Genomic DNA, 20,488 nt, shown 5'->3' with positions numbered 1-20,488 from the left:
GAAGGAACACATAACTCCTTTACCTTTGTATGTGTCTTTGTTTTGCTGTCTCAAAATGAAGAAGTCCTTTTAATTTGTATATCTTCGACACAAACACTAGACCACGTGATATAACTATTGACGAGTCTTCATAAAGCCACTGTCTTCACCATCATAGGCCTGTTAAACACCCTTCCAACACCATACACACACAAACAAGAGGAGGCTAATTAGTAAGGATTTAAATAACTTAGATTACAACAAAATGTGAAAATAATATCAGAAAATCAGAAAATAATCTTGGAAAATCAAAACAGGAACAAGAAGAAGAAGAAAGACATGTATAATAATGATAACCACAACTTCCAAGCACCAGGTTCGTAATCGACTCGCTGGGTTGCCCAATACAGCGCGACATCAACAACATCATCTCTAACACCGCTGCTACACCGTCCCCCTTCTCGATCTCTCTTTGTACCCTCTCTCTTCGTGTTGTCCACGCTGTTTGCTTGTTTAAGAGAAAGCAAAACTCTGTTGTAGTTGAAATCGATCAGGATTCAAAGAAAGAACCAAGTGTGTAAGTGACGTTTAGACCACGTGATATAACTATTGCCGAGTCTTCATAATTTGTATATCTTCGACACAAACACTAGACCACATGATATAACTATTGATGAGTCTTCATAAAGCCACTGTCTTCACCATCACAGGCCTGTTAAACACCCTTCCAACACCATACACACACAAACAAGAGGAGGCTAATTAGTAAGGATTTAAATAACTTAGATTACAACAAAATGTGAAAATAATATCAGAAAATCAAAAAATAATCTTAGAAAATCAAAACAGGAACAAGAAGAAAAAGAAAGGCATGTATAATAATGATAACCACAACTTCCAAGCACCAGGTTCGTAATCGGCTCGCTGGGTTGCCCAATACAGCGCGACATCAACAACGTTACCTCTAACACCGCTGCTACACTGTCCCCCTTCTCGATCTCTCTTTGTACCCCCTCTCTTCGTGTTATCCACGCTGTTTGCTTGTTTAAGAGAAAGAAAAACTCTATTGTAGTTGAAATCGATCAGGATTCAAAGAAAGAACCAAGTGTGTAAGTGACGTTTAGACCAGGGAGGATGCTTGATGGTTACTACAACGTGAGATGATGATGATTAATAGATTATGGTGGTATGCAAATGAAAGAGGCAGCTTTGTCAAAGATACCCTAGGTATAAAAGAAAGGGAGGAGGAGAAAGACAGGAAAATAAAAAGAAATAGCTGAGATTGAGAAATTTTAGGAAATACTATTTTTTGATTACTGTTATACCCTATTACAATTTTAAGGTTACGCTTTAATGTCAGTAGTTTAAGAATTTACATAAATGACCCGATTAGTAATAGCCTTAGATCTAGATATTTAGATGGTATAGATTTATTCTCACGTTCTTAACCTTTTAGGTGTTCTCATTTGATCATATATATATATATATATATATATATATATATATATATATATATATATATATAGGAGGGTTCAATTGAGAAAAAAGGGTTGAGAACGGGGGAATGAATCTAAACCACTCGTTTCAAATCTGCCGCTTAAGCGCTCCAGCGTACAGAGTCAACAGAACAGATCATATTCATATTAGAATACGTATATTCATATATGAATAAGTATAACGAAAGTGATTATTGATAGATAAATATGGCGGCGATTGTTGGTGGTGGTTGGTTGTGGATGTGGCATGGTAGTTGGTGGTAGTGATGGTGGTGGTTTGTGGCGGAGGGAGGTGGTGTATTCATATATAAATACACTTATATTTATATTCATATATGAATATTACTCATCTTCCATCGGCCCGGTATGCGGGAGTGTTTTGCGGCAAAACTAAATGATTGGCTGATAATGACATTTTCAACTTTTTTTATAGTTTATCAATTGAACTTACATATATATATATATATATATATATATATATATATATATATATATATATATATATATATATACACACACACACACATACTATGTTTAAACCCGTGGAAACTACGCTTGATAAAGAGAAACATTATTGTTGTGTAGACTCCAAAATTAAAAAAAAAATCATATGAAATCCAAGTAATTGGTCCCGTTCCAACACAATTTTCACACATAAAAGTGTATAGTCCATTGTTGTATTGTTGTGTATTTATGTACGATTAAAGAATTTATTGGATTCTTGGGAAATACATAATCTATTAATTAGAATGCTTGGTATAACAACATATAGTAGAACTGTAAATAGCCCATGTTTTTTATCCATATTAAGCTATATACATTAAAAACTGGGTTGTGCCCCCCCCCCCAGCGCTTTCCAATAGTCTGAAGCAAACAAAAAAGGGATCGTGATTGTCATCAGAGATTCAGACCATCAAGTATTGAGCCATCGTCAATTCGCCAGTCAATCGTCATTGGTCTTTCGACCAAAGTAGCGATGTTGCGGTGTTGCTTTCTGCTGCACGCTGAAGTCTGCATCTTCTATCGCTGCAGGCGTGCTGCCTTGCGCCCCTGCTGGAATCAATGGATTGTGTCCACTGTCCAGTAATCACTTAATCAGGTTTGTCTTTTTTTTTGTGTCTTCAGAATGCATAAATCATAATCTCTCAATTCTGTTTAACTGCCCTGCGCCCCTGCTGAAATCAATGAATGATTTCAATTATGTTTAACTGTTTGACTATTTTTTCATAAATCAAAATCATACATGTTTGACTCTTTTCAGTTCTGTTTTATCATGCAATTGTTAATTAATTGATTTAAATTTCTGATTGTTAGGACTTAGGAGCATTGTTAGTTAAATGATTTCTCATAAATAAGATTTGTAGAATTTAGGAGCATTGTTGGTTAACTGATTTCAGAATTTTGCAAAATTTTGCAGAAATAAAAGATGTAGAAATAAGCATTTTTGCAAAATTTGGGTTGTTGGTTTATGAAATATGAGATTATGATTTCAATTTTGATTTTTATAGATACAATCAAAGCTTACAATTTTATGGGAAAGATGGAAACCAGTGATTCTTTTTTCAGAAGAAAGAATGATGATGAAGATACTCATAATGAAAATCAACACAATAAACGTCACACAGCTTCAACAAGTGAGCCACAATCGCAAGTACATGAAAATCAACAAGAGAATGATACTTTTGAAGCTACACAATCAAATCTTAATGAATTGGATCTTAAAAATCTAGAAAGAGATCCCGCTAAATGAAAACAAATGTGGGAATATCCGGTTAATTTAAGGGAACTAGTAAGACGAGCTTATATGACTTTAGGACCTTTCCAAATACGTCTTCAAGAATATCATGCTAAACGTTCAAAGAAACATCCTCGTAGATTCCAATATTATTGGTACAACATTTTCCCTAATTGGTTAGAGTATTCTCCAAGAACACGTGCTTCTTATTGTTTTATTTGTTATATATTTAATGATAAACCAAGTGTGTGCCATGGTTACGATGAATTTACTGTTAAAGGATTTGAAAATTGGAAAAAAAGTTAATGATGGGAAAAATTGTGGTTTCTTGAAGTACTTAGGTTGTTCACAACATAGAAATGTTGTTACATTTGCTGAAAATTGGAAAAAAGGTAATTTTCTTCAAGTACTAAAACTTCTAGCATCTTATAATGATGAAGTTGCAAATGCTATATTAGAGAAAGCTCCTTATAGTTCAAAGAATGCTTCTGGAGATATTCAAAAAGAAATTCTTAGTATTATTACAAATAAAGTTCGGAAGCATATTCGTAGTGAAGTCGGGGATTTATACTTTTGTGTCATGGTTGATGAGTCATGAGATGAGTCTAAAAAAGAGCAAATGGCCATAGTTTTGAGATTTGTTGATGCAGAAGGGATCATACGGGAAAGGTTCTTGGATTTGGTTCACGTTAGGGATACCTTATCATTAACCTTGAAAAGAAATATGTGGACTGTTAAAACAGTTGTCGTGCACGATTTAAACAAATAAAAATATAAATAAGACTGTTCTATTGCACTAACAGGTAGTACATGCAAGCAGGGTCGGATTCTCATGGACACGTCCTAAAGTCTTTGGCTCTTTGCGTGAGGCACGAACTAATTCTTGACAAATGTATAAAGCATGAAAAAGGGGGGATTTATTTCTGAAAATTAAAACTAATAAAAATTGGAAATCATAAAATAATAACTCAATTAAAAGGTTGGAAAAATTCAATATAGAAAAACAATTTCAGTTCCGCGGTGACTCCTCTGATCATGTAGTTAACCTTCAACACACTATTTGATTGTACACTTGTTTAAACTGGTACTGAAGTTCATTAACAAGCTCTAATGACCTCTATTACAAAAATTATTTATTCAAAATAAGTTCTTTGAATTAAACTTAACTTTTTACCAAATTATCCAAACAAGCTCTTGATTAACAAAGAAAAGTTCTTTAAACACAGTGTAACTTTCCAGTAAAGTCCAATACCTCTCATAAGCTCGGAGGCATAAAAACCTTGTTCGATCGATTCATATTAGAGTTAACCCTAAACGCATAATTAATCCAATATTTGTTATGTTTTACTAATTAGTCTAGACAATTACGGATCTAAACAATCAGATAACTAGAATGATTCACAAACAATTTAAGTGGCCAACAGAAATTGAAATTAAAATCATACATTCAATTAAACAGAAAATTGATCAAACTAAACAATAATCACAATCAAACATAGTGCCTAATGATTAATCACACGAAAAGGTTACGTCTTGCGAAACTGAAATCTGAGTTTTTAGCCTGACATGGCCAAAAACAAATTATAAACAATATAAATAGAGTCTAAATGATATATCTTACTAAAAATGAAAAGAAATTGAATCGTCTTGCTTCAGATCTGCTTTCTTCACTTGAAAGTCTCTGAAAATCGCCTTAGAATCGCCAGGAATCACCAATTAGGGTTACTGGACAAGTATGTGGCTCTATTTATACGTCCAACTGTAAAAACGACGCACATGCGATCGCATGTATGGAAGTTGCGATCACATGTTATGTTGTTGCGATCACATAAAGTATCTTTTCTCATCCTTTTCATTTTTTGGCATTAAAATCTCCGAATTGAAGCTGCGACCAAACATGCGATCGCAAGTCTTCGTTTTTGTCTCTTTCCGATCATCATTCCTCCTTCCAAGCAGTTCTTGATCATTCATCGGCATCCTTCCTTAGTCTAGACTCCAGTTAAGCTCCAAAGCATCCATTAACACATCCCGAACTCGCGTAATTATCCATGTGCTCCAAATTACCCTAAAAAAATCATAACAAACATTAGCAGTACGCACATTCTATAAAATAATCACGAAACACATAATACATAAGAATAATCAGGAGTTAGTTAGCTTTTTATAACTAAATACCGAGGAAAATGTGCTAAAAGATGCATGCAAAATGCATCTAACAAACCTCCGCAAGCTTAGACCTTACTTGCCCTCGAGTAAAGAAAGGATAACTTTGGAAATGGAATAGAGGTTGAGGATAATAAAGAAATAACCTAGACACACTAACAACTAAAAACGAAAACCTAACTAGCAAGAACTACAGAAAATAAACAGAACAAAGAATAAAATATGCATGCAAAAACAAAAGAAAATGAATAATGAACGAAAATGATATGAAAAGAGAAACAAACAACTAAAAATAAACAAAAAAATATATACTTCTTTTTTTTCTATTATATATATATATATATATATATATATATATATATATATATATATATATATATATATATATATATATATATATATATATATATATATATATATTTCTATACGATCAGACTTTACATCGAAAGGGGATCCAATCACTAACACCTAAGCAACCATCCTGCTACCTTTCATGTATCACAAACTCCCAAAGTGAGGAAGACCACGAAACGGTGTAACCCAATAGTCCAACCATAGTTTTATTTAAACTTTATACCTTAATTACCTTTATGAGCGAAAATAACACCGTCCGGATCTCATGTCCTTAAGACTAGATAGGTAAGAATCAGAATCGACGCATCCTTAAGAACCCGGCATGACCAAATCCGCTTTCGCCGAAGCAGCAAGGGCCAACCCCCGTAGGAGCCCGAGCTCTATGCTTTCACTTTTTCGAGAGCCACAAGTATCATATCACACAGTTCTTCATTCGCCATATATGACTTTGAAACGACTTCTAATTTGACTGAACATGGATTTGTAATTTTGTTTTGAGCTTGAATTCTTCAATCTATTTTTTGGAATTTCTTGAAATTTGTTCGATTGAGCGCATGAAATTCTTGAATTGGGTACTGGATATGACGTTGTACCATTTCTTCTTCTTTGACTGTGTGGATCTGATACTCAAGTTCTATGTTACCGCGAGGGTAACGTGTGTCAACAAATAGGGTCATGTTCTGTGGGTCCAGACTTGTCGATAAAGATTATTTTTAAACATTCAAAAGCGAATCATCCCAAAACTGTTATTATCGCCCACAAAACGTTTCAATATTCTATTTTTTTATTTTCTACGGCTGAGGTCTCGAATTACGGTATTTGGGTCCCCTAGTTATGACAGCTGATTCTACACTTCCAATAACAATCAGGTCGCTTCGTATTTTTTCATTTTTAATTCTCGATATCCCATTTCACGGAGCTATCGTATGTAAAGAGTGTCATCATCTCGTTTTTTTTTTAAATAATAACAAAAACATAATTTGTTTTATGCAAATGCGAAATGCAACAAAATGACAATATTTTTGTTTTTTTTTAGAAAAAACTAGGAAGAAAAATGAAAAATAAGGACCTACATGAAAAATCTTTTTGGATTTTTTTTAATTTTTTTTTATTTTCAAAATAAAAAAACTTTGTACAAAAGGTACAAATCCCCTCCTCAAGCTTAGAATTAATCATTGTCCTCAATGCTCAGGGAGGAGTGGAAAACGACTACTCTGGCGAGGATGGAAAGCGACGGAAGAACTCGTCGCGAAAATCGGTAAAGTCCTCGCGATAACCTAAGACCTCGTCACTAAGCCCGGAAACCTGAGTGCTATAAAGTTGATAATCGAGGCTGAGACCAGTCATACTTTGCTAAAGAGCAGTAATATCCTATCGGATGTCAAGATAGTGCTGATAAGTAAAGGGGGAGTTGGGGTCAGGATGAGGTGGCTGGGTATGTTGGGGGCCGTCCTGAAAGTCAGTCTGCATGGGATCAGGTTGGGTATAGGAGAGTGGGGCGACATCTGTGTAATCAGGGTGCATAGTGGACGAAGATGGTCTGTCAGAATGGGAACACAAGGGGGACTGATGTGACCTACGTAGGCGAAGAAGTGGTGAAATGTTTGACGGAAGAACTCACACATTCTCGATAATAGGATCAGCGAGGGTGATGTCAACAGGACCTGTGACCTTGAAATATGTGGATCGTCCTAGCATCCAAACATTCCCACCCGGAGCGGGACGTAGCATGTGCATGGCCTCAAGGTTCTGCAGGGTCAAGCGAAAGGAGTCACCTGAAAAGAAGGTGTACTCCAGGGGAAACTGTTCTACGACGGCGCGAGCAATAACGGTGATGAGACCACCAAAACGAATGGCACCGCAGGTGTTGAGGTTTATAACTCTATGTAATCGTTTGATGTTTAAATCACCAAAATGAGGGCGGTACGATCCGGTGACCATGCACCATAAAAAGAAAAGCTTGGCTTTGGTGGTCTCAACCTGTGCGTAAATAATGTTGCAAATAATTTTCAAAGTGAATTTCATAACTAGATGGACAATGCTGGTCTGAATGGATTGGGATGACTCGTAATAGTCCAATCCAATGATGGAATGCCAAAAATCATGCACGTTGAAAGCAACGGTAGGTTGAGATAAGTTGGTGATGGGTGTACGAAAAAAAGTACACAACTGGTCAACGTGGATAGAGTGAGGGGTGCTAAAACAGTGAAAAGCAAAGTTTCCCTATTGGTTGACTTCACTCAATGTAGCTAAAAACTCTTTGGTCAGTAAAGGACAAGTACCAAAATATGCAGCTAAAAGACGCTCCAAGCCAATATTGGCAAAAAGATCACGAACACCATCGTAAATATGGAGTTCCCGCATTAATGTGCGGCTGGGGGACCAAACCTGCGGTAAAATCTCTCGTTCCTAAAGTCGCTGGTAATAGTCTAATGCAGTCTGGGAGCCTAAATCTAAAGTCACATTGTCCGCCTGGACAATGTATGACGGGTCCGGAATGTCAACATTTCGGCGTGAACGGGAAGGTCTAGGAGGCATTTTCAGGTCAAAAGCAGGGACAGATCAGACACAATTTCCAGACAAACAATTATCAAGCAAAAATAAAATTTTCTAACTACTCCCAAAGCGGATACGCAAGCCCGCATAGATATATAACAGAAACAAAAGAGTTCAGTTTCAGAACGAATATACCTGACTGCGCGCTGAGCAGCAGTATATTTTTTGCGTCTGAAATTTGTTTGAGTTTTGAAATTCCATCTGGATGAACCTCTTATGAACTGTGTGCGGAGTAAACGTTTCGAGATTCCGGGACCTTCGGAGTGCTAACGGATCCGCGTAGATCGGAAAAAGAAACTCAAAAAAATTCAAATTTCAAAATGAAGAAAACGAGATTTTTGGAGAATTTCAACCATGAAATCGTGATTTCGTTACCGTAGAGATGTAGTAGAAGTAAAGTAGAAGAGATTAATACCTTGTTTTCTTGATTTGGATGAAAAACGAAGTATTTGTGTGACTTTTGGTGAAATATGGATGAAGTTGCGAGTAGAGAGAGAATATGCGAATAAGAGTGGTGTGTGAAATGAAAGCCAAGCCTCGTATTTATAGGAAAAACGAAACTTGCGATCGCATAGGGACAAGTTGTGATCGCAGGTTTTTAAATATTTTAGGATTCGAGTGTTTTAAGCAATGACGAACATCCAGGTGTAAATAACTCGAAACATGCGATCACATGTATACAAGTTGCGATCGCAACTTTTATAAAAATCACGTTTTTTGTTATAAAATTGCTCAAGGGTGTAATATGGTTAAAAAAATCAAAACATGTGATCGCAAGTATCATACATACGATCGTATAAACTCGAGTTTTGTCAAAAATCGGCTCAAAAATCCTCGATAACCTCCTGCGACCAAAAAAACACAAGTTGCGATCGCAAGGACTGGACCTGCGATCGCATGTCCCACAATAGTTGACATTTTTCAAAATTTCGTAATTTCTCTCTGTTCCTTTTTGTATGAAAAACAGGATTCGATTAATAAAAAGACGACCTAAGTAACTAAAAACACACAAAAATTGAAAATAATTACAAAAACGAAAGTCAAAAGCAAACGTCCGGGTTGCCTCCCGGTAAGCTGCCCGTTTTTACTGTCGTTAGCTCGATGTTGTTACTTGATTTCCTCAATTGCGGTAAGTCGGGACCTCGATTACATCCACTTCCTAATTCTTAACTTGAAACCCTTCGTAGAATGGTTTGAGACGGTGACCATTAACCTTAGAAATCTTTCCTGTTTGTTTACTTTTAATTTCTATGGCACCATGATCAAACACGTTAGTAACAACAAAAGGTCCCACCCAACGAGACCATATTTTACCGGAAATAAGTTTAAAACGAGAATGATATAAGAGTACATTTTGACCGGTAATGAATACCTTTCGCGAGATCATCTTGTCGTGAAAAGCTTTTGTCTTCTCCTTATAAATTGCTTCGTTCTCGTAAGCATCGTTCCATATTTCTTCTAACTCCTAGATATCCAACCTTCTTTCTTACCAGCTTCATCTATGCTCGTATTCAAGTTTTTGACAGCCCAATATGCTCGATGCTCCAATTCAACCGGTAATCGACAAGGTTTGCCAAACACAATTCGATATGGTGACATACCGATAGAAGTCTTGTATGCTGTCCGATGAGCCCATAACGCATCATCCAATCGAATACTCCAATCTTTCTATAATGCCTTTGATTTGTCTGTTTGAAGCTTCTGCTTGCCTGTTCGTTTGCGGGTGATATGTTGTGAATACCCGATGTGTGACACCATATTTCTTGAGGACAACTTCAAGGGTGCGGTTGCAGAAATGCGTACCCCGATCACTAATAATGGCTTTCGGTGTCCCACACCTAGCGAATATGTTTGTCTTGACAAAATCAAGTACAACCTTGGATCGTCTGTTCGTGTAGCTTTTGCCTCGACCCATTTGGACACATAATCCACAAAAAGTAGAATATACACAAACTCGAAAGATGGTGGAAATGGACCCATGAGATCTATACCCTAAACGTCAAAGATTTCACATACTAAGATTGAAGTAAGTGGCATCTGATTTCGATATGTTAAGGAACTAGTCATTTGGCACCTTTCACAAGTTTTGCAAAACAAAAAAGAGTCACAAAAAATATGAGGCCAGCCTAGACCGTTGTCCAAGACATTGTGCGCAGTTCGTTGTGGACCATAATGCCCTCCACAAGCTTCTGAATGGTATAAAATCAGAATTGACTTGAGTTCATCTTGGGGAACACATCTTCTAATCACCTAGTCAGCTTCATCTTGGGGAACACATCTTCTAATCACCTAGTCAGCGTAGTGTTTCCATAAATACGGCTCGTCCCAAACATATCTTTTCGGCTCCTTCTTTATTTTATCTTTCTTGGTTCGGGTGAGAATCTGAAGGGAGTTCTCTAGAGACCAAGTAGTTCTCTATATCAGCAAACCAGGGAAGATTCTGAACAACGAAAAAATGCTCATTAGGGAAGGTTTCTCGAATCGGTGTCAGGTCTTTAGGTGGAGTGAGTCGGCCCAAATGATCAACTACCAATTTTCTCTCCCGCTTTTGTCCCTGATCTCTATATAAAATTTTTGTACCAGCAAAATCCATCTGATCAACTAGGGCTCTGAGTCTTTTTTGGCAAGAAGGTACTGAATGGCTGCATGATCAGAAAAGATTATAACTTTCGTGCCCAACACATATTGTCTGAACTTTTCCAATGCAAAAACAATTGACAACAACTCTTTTTCTGTGGTGGAGTAATTTGCTTGGGCGCTGTCCAAAGTTTTTGATGCGTAATATATAACGTGGGGACCCCGGTCTTTTCGCTATCCTAAAACAGCTCCAACAGCAGTGTTACTTGCGTCACACATTATCTCGAATGGTAAACTCCAATCTGGTGGCTGAATAATGGGGGAAAAACTAAGAAGAATTTTCAGCACATCAAAAGCTTTCTTGCAATCTTTATTGAAGTCGAAGTCTGCATCTTTTTGCAGTAATTGGCACATGGGAACTGATATCTTCGAAAAGTCTTTTATAAACCTCCTGTAAAAACCTGCATGACCAAGAAAAGAACGCACTTCCCAAACACTCTTCGGGTAGGGTAAGCTTTTTATAACATCTATTTTTGCTTTGTCGACTTCCAAACCTCTTTTTGAAACAATATGACCACAAATCAGACCTTGGTCAACCATAAAGTGACATTTTTCGAAATTTAAGACCAAGTCTGTTTCAATACATCTTTGCAAAATTTTTGTGAGCTTTTTCAGAAAAATATCAAAGGAGTCTCCATAGACGGTAAAATCGTCCATAAAGACGTATATGGTATTCTCGACATATTCAGAAAAGATACTTACCATACACCTTTGGAAGGTGGCGGGTGCGTTGCAAAGACCAAATGGCATACGCCTGTATACGAAGGTACCGAATGGGCAGGTGAATGTCGTTTTCTCCTGATATTCTGGAGCAAATAGAATCTGATGGAAACCCGAGAATCCATCCAAACAACAGTAGTAGAATTTTCCAGTAAGCCTCTCTAACATCTGATCTATGAATGGGAGGGGAAAATGAACTTTTCGGGTGGCTGCGTTCAATTTTCTGTAGTCGATACAAACGCGCCATCCGTTCTGAACCCGAGTTGGAACCAGCTCTCCTTCTTTGTTCTCTACCACTGTCACTCTAACCTTTTTTTGGTACGACTGGAACTGGGTTGACCCATTTACTGTCAGATATTGGGTATATCATCCCAACATCCAATAACTTCATAACTTCTTTTTTAACCACCTCCATCATTAGTGGGTTTAATCTGCGTTGGGCTTCCCGCGATGACTTATAATCTTCTTCCATCAAAATGTTATGCATGCAGAGAGATTGTCTGAGCCCTTTGATGTCAGCAATAGTCCATCCAATCGCACTTTTATACTCCTTCAGAATTATGATCAGTTCCGAATCTTCTTTTTCTAACGACTTGTTAGAGATGATGACTGGAAGCGTTTCTTTTTCTCTAAGATATGCATATTTCAGATGTTGTGGGAGTGTCTGAAGCCCCAAAATGGGTGATTGCACTACAGAGGGAAAATTTTTGGAGTTAGAAACTGGTAATTTAAGAGTTTGGGTACCATACCTTAACTTTCTCTGTTGTTCCATACAAGCCGCCATTTCCTGAACTTCTATGCCAACCACATAATTTTCTGATAAAACCAGAGCTGCATTAATATACATATTTCTATGGAGCACTGATGCTAGTGACTCACAGTTAGCAATCTCAAAATATTCTGCAGATAATGGTTCAATTACATTAAGAAATTAAGGGCTGAAAAATCATCAAGATAACTCATGGAGTCATAAATATTGAATTTGATAACTTCACCATCGAATTCCATTGAAAGGGTACCATCATAAACATCTATTTTGGTTATGGCAGTTTTTTAAAATGGTCTCCCCAAAAGAATGGAACCGGAATTCGGTGAGACGTCATCTCCTATATCTAAAACATAGAAATCAGTTGGGAATATAAGTTCGTTCACTTGAACCAATACGTCTTCCAACACACCTTTTGGGTGTACCAAAGAACGATCAGCCAGCTGAATGATAACTCCTGTCTTTTTTAGTGGTCCTACCCCGATAGTTTTAAAAAGTGAGTATGGCAAAACATTTATAGAAGCTCCTAAGTCCAACATAGCTCGCGACACTGAAAGGTTCCCCAACTTGCAAGGAACAGCAAATACTCCTGTGTCCTTCCACTTTGGGGGTAGCCTTTTTTTCTAAAACAGCTAAAACATTCTCGCTTAGTTTAACTGTTTCGTTTCTTTTTAATTTTATTTTTGAAGTATATAATTCTTTTAAAAATTTTGTGCATCGGGGTAGCTGTTTAATAGCATCAAGAAGGGGAATATTTACCTCAAACTTTCTGAAAAAGTCCATGATATCTTTGTCCTCCTTTTCTTTTTTCCTGTTTTTTAGTCTTGAGGGAAAAGGAGGAGGATTAATTTTTACCTCGGGTTCAGCAGGTCTATCCTTTTTCTGCACCTCTTCAGTTGCCTCAGATTCTTGCTCAATCACGATCTCTTCTTCCTCATCTTCTTGCTGATCTGGTCGTTGATAGTTTTTACTACTTCTGAGAGTGAGAGCACAGGCATTATGCTTCGGGTTTTTCTCAGTCTGAGATGGAAATTTTCCTTGTGTTTGTGCTTCCAGTTTGCTCATAGAGTTTGCGAGTTGTGATACCTGCTACTCTAAATTTTTGATACTTGACTTGGTCTCATTCTGAAAAGCTTAGGTACTGGTAGCAAGAATTTTAACAATGTCTTCCAAAGACATGCTGGAACTACTACCTTGTGACTGAACAAGTGGTTGTTTAAAGTTGCTTTGGTGCTGATTTTGTTGGAAAGGTTGTTGAAATCCAGGTGGAGCCTGGTATTGATTTCTTTGCTGAAACATGTGTTGAAGGCTTGGCTGGAAATCGTTGTTTTGAGGGCCTCCCCAAGCTTGGTTGTTGCGATGCTAATCAAATAGCCTTTGATGAAACCCTCCCATAGCTTGAACATATTCAATATTTTCTTGAAGTAGTGGGCACATATCTGTTGGGTGCCCAGTTTTGCAGCAGATCCCACAAGGTTTGACTTTTGGTTCAATACCTTTTTTCTTTTGTCAACAGAAGGACAGTGTTTGTCAATTCTGAAATCTGGGATTCCAGGTGGGCGTTACTTATTTCTTTGACTCCTCTTGGCTGGTCCGGGTACCACTCTTCTTCAGTTGCTGAATGATTTGATTCATTTTCCAGCTTTTCAATCAATGTTCAGATCTCTGTTGGTGTCATGTCTGAAAGTGACCCTCCGCTTGATGCATTTATAAGTCGCATCTCCATGGGTATCAACCCTTTGTAGAAACAATGGTATAGCTGATAATCACTAACGTCATGTTGAGCGCATCGGACCAGCAGCTTCTTGAACCGCTCCCAATAAGTGTGGAGAGCCTCTTTTTACCTTGCTTTATACCAATAATCTCTCTGCACGGATTTGACACTTTCGCCTGAGGAAAATATTTCTCTAGAAAAAGTTTGTTGAGTTCGTTCCAGCTTGTTATCGAACCAGACGGAAGATCATATAGACGGAAGATCATATAACCACTCCTTTGCTGCATCTTGAACTGAGAAGGGGAATGCCCTTAGTTTGATCTAGTCTTCAGTAACTGCACGGGGTTTCATTCCAGAACAGACGACATGGAATTCCTTGAGAAATTTATGAGAATCTTCATTCTCAAGGCCTCGGAACGGGGGCAGCAAATGGATTAAGCCGAATTTGAGCTCAAAGTTTTGAGCTTCTGGAAAGTTGATACACAGAGGTTGCTGGGTAACCTATTGTTTTGCCGACTCGCGAAGAGTCTTTTCAGCATCGTCTCCGTTTTCGCTCATGATGATTTCTATTTCGGTTTCAAAAGAGTATGTGAGTTCGGATTCTTTTGAAGGTGATGAGGAGTATGTTTTAAACGGGCTGTTAGCGGGTGACATAAGTGGTTCTTTTGGAAAAGGTTGACATGAGGCTTCAGGCTCGTTCCACAAGGGAGTGCCTTGTGGTGTGGGTGTTTTATAGTGTGATGGGGAAGAGGAGGATGAGGTTCCTTCTTGCTGCTTCCGAAGTTTTGCTTCCTTCTTTAGCTTCCTAGCAGTCTTCTCAATCTCTGGATCAAAAATTAGATCACCTGTACGTGAAGATTTTCGCATTAAACTATTAGTGTTTACCGTGTCCCCGATAACGATGCCAATTTGTTAAAACTGTTGTCGTGCACGATTTAAACAAATAAAAATATAAATAAGACTACTCTATTGCACTAACCGGTAGTACAGGCAAGCAGGGTCGGATCCTCATGGACATGTCCTAAAGTCTTTGCCTCTTTACGTAAGGCACGAACTAATTCTTGACAAATGTATAAAGCATGAAAGGGGGGGGTTATTTCTGAAAATTAAAACTAATAAAAATTGGAAATCATAAAATAATAACTCAATTAAAAGGTTGGGAAAATTAAATATAGAGAAAACAATTTCAGTTCTGCGGTGACTCCCCTGATCATGTAATTAACCTTCAACACAATATTTGATTGTGCACTTGTTTAAAATGGTACTAAAGTTCATTTACAAGCTCTAATAACCTCTATTACAAAAATTATTTAATCAAAATAAGTTCTTCGAATTAAACTTAACGTTTTACCAAATTAACCAAACAAGCTCTTGATTAACAAAGAAAAGTTGCATTAAACACAATGTAATTTCCCAGTAAAGTCCAATACATCTCATAAGCTTGGAGGCGTAAAAAAATTGTTTGATCGATTCATATTAGAGGTAACCCTAAACGCATAATTAATCGAATATTTGTTACTTTTTACTAATTAGTCTAGACAATTATGGATCTAAACAATCAGATAACTAGAATGATTCTCAAACAATTTAAGTGGCCAAAAGAAATTGAAATCAAAATCAAACATTCAATTAAACACATAATTGATCAAACTAAACAGTAATCACAGTCAAACATCATGCCTAATGATTAATCACACGAAAATGTTACGTCTTGCGAAACTGAAATCTGAGTTTTTAGCCTGACATGGCTAAAAACGAAATACAAACAATAGAAATAGAGTCTAAACGATAAATCTTACTAAACAATGAAAAGAAATTGAATCGTCTCCTTCAGATCTGCATTCTTCACTTGAATGTCTCTGAAAATCGCCTTAGAATCGCCAGGAATCGCCAATTAGGGTTACTGGACAAGTATGTGGCTCTATTTATACGTCTAACTATAAAAATGACGCACATGCGATCGCATGTATGGAAGTTGCGGTCGCAAGTTCTGTTGTTGCGATTGCATAAAGTGTCTTTTCTCATCCTTTTGAATTTTTTGGCACAAAAAATCTCCGAAGTGAAGTTGCGACCAAACATGTGATCGCAAGGTGAAAGTTGCGATCGCAGGTATAAGGCATGTGATCGCAAGTCTTCGTTTTTGTCTCTTTTCGATCATCATTCCTCCTTCCAAGCAGTGCTTGATCATTCCTCGGCAACCTTCCTTAGTCTAGACTCCAGTTAAACTCCAAAGCATCCATTATCGCATCCCGAACTCGCGTAATCATCTATGTGCTCCATATTACCTTGAAAAATCATAACAAACGTGACCAGTACGGGCATTCTACAAAATAATCATGAAACACATAATACATAATAATAATCGGGAGTTAGTTAGCTTTTATAACGAACTACCGAGGAAAATGTGCTAAAAGATGCATATAAAATGAATCTAACATGGACCCAACTTTTGGACTATCAATTTAATGTTAGTAAAATCCGTTGCCAAGTTTATGATGATGCTAGTAATATGATATGGGAATGGAATGGATTACAGGCACTTGTTCTTAAGGATTGTCCTTATGTGTATTATGTTGACTGCTTCGCTCATAGATTACAACTAGCATTGCTGGCTGCCTCAAGGGACATTATTGCTACACACCAATTTTTTACAAACTTAATTTTTACAATTAATGTAGTTTTTGCTTCCAGTAAGCGTCATGATGAGTTACAAAAGGTAAAGACAATTGAGAATTGAACATTTATTGGAACTTGGTGAAATCGAATCACGTAAAGGATTGAATCAAGTTGGGACATTAAGAAGAGCTGGTGATACACGTTGGGGTTCTCATTTTCGTTCCATTTGCAGTTTGCTTAACATGTTTGATTGTACTCGTTTTGTTCTCCATGGAATAATTGAAGATGTATTTACTACTTATTCTCAATGCGGAGACGCTGATGCAGCTTACTGTTACCTGAAATCATTTGAGTTTGCGTTTATTCTTCACTTGATGAAAGTTGTAATGGAAAAAACTGATATACTTTCTCAATCTCTACAAAAGAAATCCCAAGATATTCTTAATGTCATATAGTTAGTTTCAGCAACAAAGGAGAGTCTAAATGATTTCAGGAACAACGGATGGGATTATTTATTTGCACATGTAATGTTATTTTGTGAGAAACATCAAGTAGATATGTCGGATATGAAAACTCCATATACTTCTACTCGATACCGGCCTCGAAAAAACGATAATCATGTTACTTTTGAACATTTTTATCGAGTACATTTCTTTACATCCACATTTGGCAAACATGTACATTAGTTGAATAGTAGATTCAATCATCAAGCGATGAAGTTGTTAAGTCTTAGTTCTACTTTATTTTCAAAAGAACACCCTAAAGTGATTAACATTGATCAGATTTGTCTTCTTGTTGAGAAGTATTATCCTGAAGATTTTACGGAGCAAGAGAAAATTCAATTACGATATCAATTGGAGATTTTAAATATCGATATGACAAAGAATCCCATGCTAAGTGGTGTATCAACTATTGCTGACTTATGCAAGGGTCTTGTAGAAACTCAGAAACGCGAGACATATCATTTGCTTGATACAGTGGTTCGGTTAATCTTGAGACTTCCAGTTTCTACCGCAACAACAGATAGGGGATTTTCAGCAACGAAAATATTCAAGAACCGCCTTCGCAATAAGATTTCATATGACTTTCTCGCAAACAACTTGGTGATTTACATAGAAAGAGAAATTGCTGAAAACATTGATACGAAGTCAGTAATTGATGAATTTAAAGACCTTAAAGGTAGTCGGGTTGGTGATTTACATAGAAAGAGAAATTGCTGAAAACATTGATACGAAGTCAGTAATTGATGAATTTAAAGACCTTAAAGGTCGTCGGGCTTAGTTGTAATTCTTCTTTTAGGTATCTTTGGTGTTTAGTTGCTGAAAAAATTTGTTTTTTTATGTGTAAGAAACGTAATTTTTGGTATTTTTGGTGTTTAATTACTAGAAAAAAATGGTTGTTTTATTTGTAAAAACGTTAGCTTTAGTTTTCTAATACTTTCGCTCCCCCCCCCCCCACCCAAATCAATCGTTCAAGCTCCGCCCCTGCTTGAAAGTCATGAACTCATTTGGCAGATGTATGGGAGGACCAGCAATATCACTTGCACGGGTCAAACCTAGTAACAAAAGGTCATATTCCATTTCTTAGTATTGTACCACAAAAGACGCAAATGGAAGGCCATGCGTCGGCCGATATGATTTTGTGTGACTTATATCCTTAGTTATAGGCCAACACAATGTTGTTCTTTGTCGTTATATAATCAGTATAGGTATGTATGCACCAAAGGGCTTCTAGCATAGCGGTAGCGGTATCATCTCGTCGTAGAAATAGGTGGAATTAGGTGTTCGTTTAGGAGTAGATTATATATTTAGATTTGCCGGTTAAAAAAAAGTATAGGTATGTATGGGGCGGTTTGGTTTGGTTTTTAGCTAAAACCGAACCATAACCATTATGCGTGGTTAATGTATTTTGGTAGCCATTGGGTATTGGTTAATATTGGTTTTGGTTAACAGTTTTTGATGGTTAATGGTTAATATTTGTTAATTATAACGCTCGAAAATGAGATAAAAATAAAAAATAATTTGCTATAAAAAGTGAAAAACATAAAGTATATTGTTATACAAAACGAACTATTCAATATTTATAAGTATATTAATATGATAAAAGATTAAGTATCCATTTAATTCCAAATAATTACTCTTTAAATTTTTAATTCCAAATATAATTACATACCATATATTTAATATTATATTATATTAAAACAATTATTAATATTGTTGGTTCGGTTCGGTTTTTAGCGGTTTCAATTTTGGATGAAAACCATAACCAGACCATATGTATTTGGTTAATCAAATAGAAACCTTACCGCCTTTTTTAGTAATGGTTCGGTTAAAATGTTTCGGTTATTTCGGTTAATTTGGTTTTGGTTTGGTTTGTTGGTTACTATGTTCACCCCTAATAATCAGCAATATTGTGGACAAGGACCAACCGCATAAGATAGAAAAATATGCTTTAGTCATCAGGTAAGTTAGTAGAACAAACACATACACCGAAATAGATCTTGAGCAACAAATATTTTAAGCAACCTTAAGTCTATCGTCTCAAAGAAACTTCATGGGGTAAAGCATATTGTATCAACCCGAGATATGTGGTCGAGCTCACAAACTTTATGTTGGAGTTGTCCAATATGCAGGAAAAACAAAAGCTCTTTTGTTTCATGGATGGACTACAATATTGGGCTTATAATGAGCTTTTCAAGATGAGGAATATTCGAGATGTAAACAAATCCATTACCGTGGCTAAAGACCTTATGGAATTTTGTAAGGAAACCACGTTTAAGAAAAATACAATGGAGAACAATCTACATTGGAACCACAAGTAAAGAAAGATGCACCCTCACATTCAAAGGAAAAAAGCAATGAAAGGGAGAAATCGGTAAGGAGAATGAAAAGAGATCAAGTGTTACTTATATAATGGTCCTCGCTTGAGTTGAGATTGTACGAAAAAGAAGACCTTTTATGCGATGGTATTGCAAGAAGAAGAAGAAGAAGAAGAAGAAGAAGAAGAAGAAGAAGAAGAAGAAGAAGAAGAAGAATCACATATAAGCTTGATGAGCCTACTCAACTCAATAACAAAGGATGGAAGGAAAGCACCTAAATGGGACAAAACCAAAGGAGGGTCTATCATGTTCGTCGAAACCAAGGTGAATGGAAGGAACATTAAGGCGTTAGTAGATTCAAGGGCAGCAAATAGTTTCATCACAAAGAGGAAGCCCAGAAGTTTGGTATCTACTATACAAATGATTCAGAATGGATGAAGGCTGTAAAATATTAATCCAATTTTATTCTTGGAGTTTCTCGTGGAATACCCATGAAGATCGAAGAATGGGAATAAACCATCGACTTGATAGAGGTTTCGATGGAAGACTATTACATGGTACTAGGAATGGACTTTCTATATAAGGTACGCCCTTGATCTATTGAGATAGATAACGTCATGCGTATAACTAAGGGATCAACGATCCATGTTATTCCCTTAGAAAGTAACAAGACAAAGTCTCGTACTCTTTCAACTATGCAGTTTGACAAAGACCCAATGAGAACGAAATATGCAAGAAACATATGACTATGGTAATAAGATCAAAGGGAATATGAAGAAGAAAAGGGACGTTAGAGTAGATGAGACATACTCAAACAAGTTGGGATGCTTATCCTACTTATGGATTGATCTAATATTTCATGAGGTTCAAAGGATACCTATGATATAAAGAGAAATGAGAAAGAAAAGCATGTCATACTCGAAGAAACACTTTT

At 36.7% G+C, this 20,488-nt stretch overlaps 2 protein-coding genes across 2 annotated transcripts; both read left to right on the top strand.

Moving 5' to 3' along the window:
- Positions 1-16,545: 16,545 nt before the first annotated feature.
- Positions 16,546-17,191, top strand: LOC145164188 (uncharacterized). The gene is made up of 2 exons (XM_079082915.1): positions 16,546-16,810; positions 16,896-17,191. The coding sequence occupies exons 1-2, from the start codon at positions 16,546-16,548 to the stop codon at positions 17,189-17,191; spliced, it is 561 nt and encodes a 186-aa protein (XP_078939041.1).
- Positions 17,192-17,449: 258 nt separating this feature from the next.
- Positions 17,450-17,956, top strand: LOC145164187 (uncharacterized). The gene has a single exon (XM_079082914.1). The coding sequence runs from the start codon at positions 17,450-17,452 to the stop codon at positions 17,954-17,956; it is 507 nt and encodes a 168-aa protein (XP_078939040.1).
- The last annotated feature ends 2,532 nt before the right edge of the window (positions 17,957-20,488 follow it).

Source organism: Lactuca virosa, chromosome 3 (genome assembly GCF_052849685.1).
Source record: "Lactuca virosa cultivar CGN04683 chromosome 3, Lactuca_virosa_CGN04683_v6, whole genome shotgun sequence".
NCBI lineage: Eukaryota > Viridiplantae > Streptophyta > Magnoliopsida > Asterales > Asteraceae > Lactuca > Lactuca virosa.
This window is presented reverse-complemented; position numbering and strand designations above follow the sequence as displayed.

Excerpts from the sequence above, each read along its gene's own strand:
- LOC145164187 (XM_079082914.1), top strand. The coding sequence starts at position 17,450 with ATGAAGTTGTTAAGTCTTAGTTCTACTTTATTTTCAAAAGAACACCCT.
- LOC145164188 (XM_079082915.1), top strand. The coding sequence starts at position 16,546 with ATGAATCTAACATGGACCCAACTTTTGGACTATCAATTTAATGTTAGT. Across the intron at positions 16,811-16,895 it reads TAATGTAGTTTTTGCTTCCA|GATTGAATCAAGTTGGGACA; the intron begins GTAAGCGTCATG and ends AATCACGTAAAG.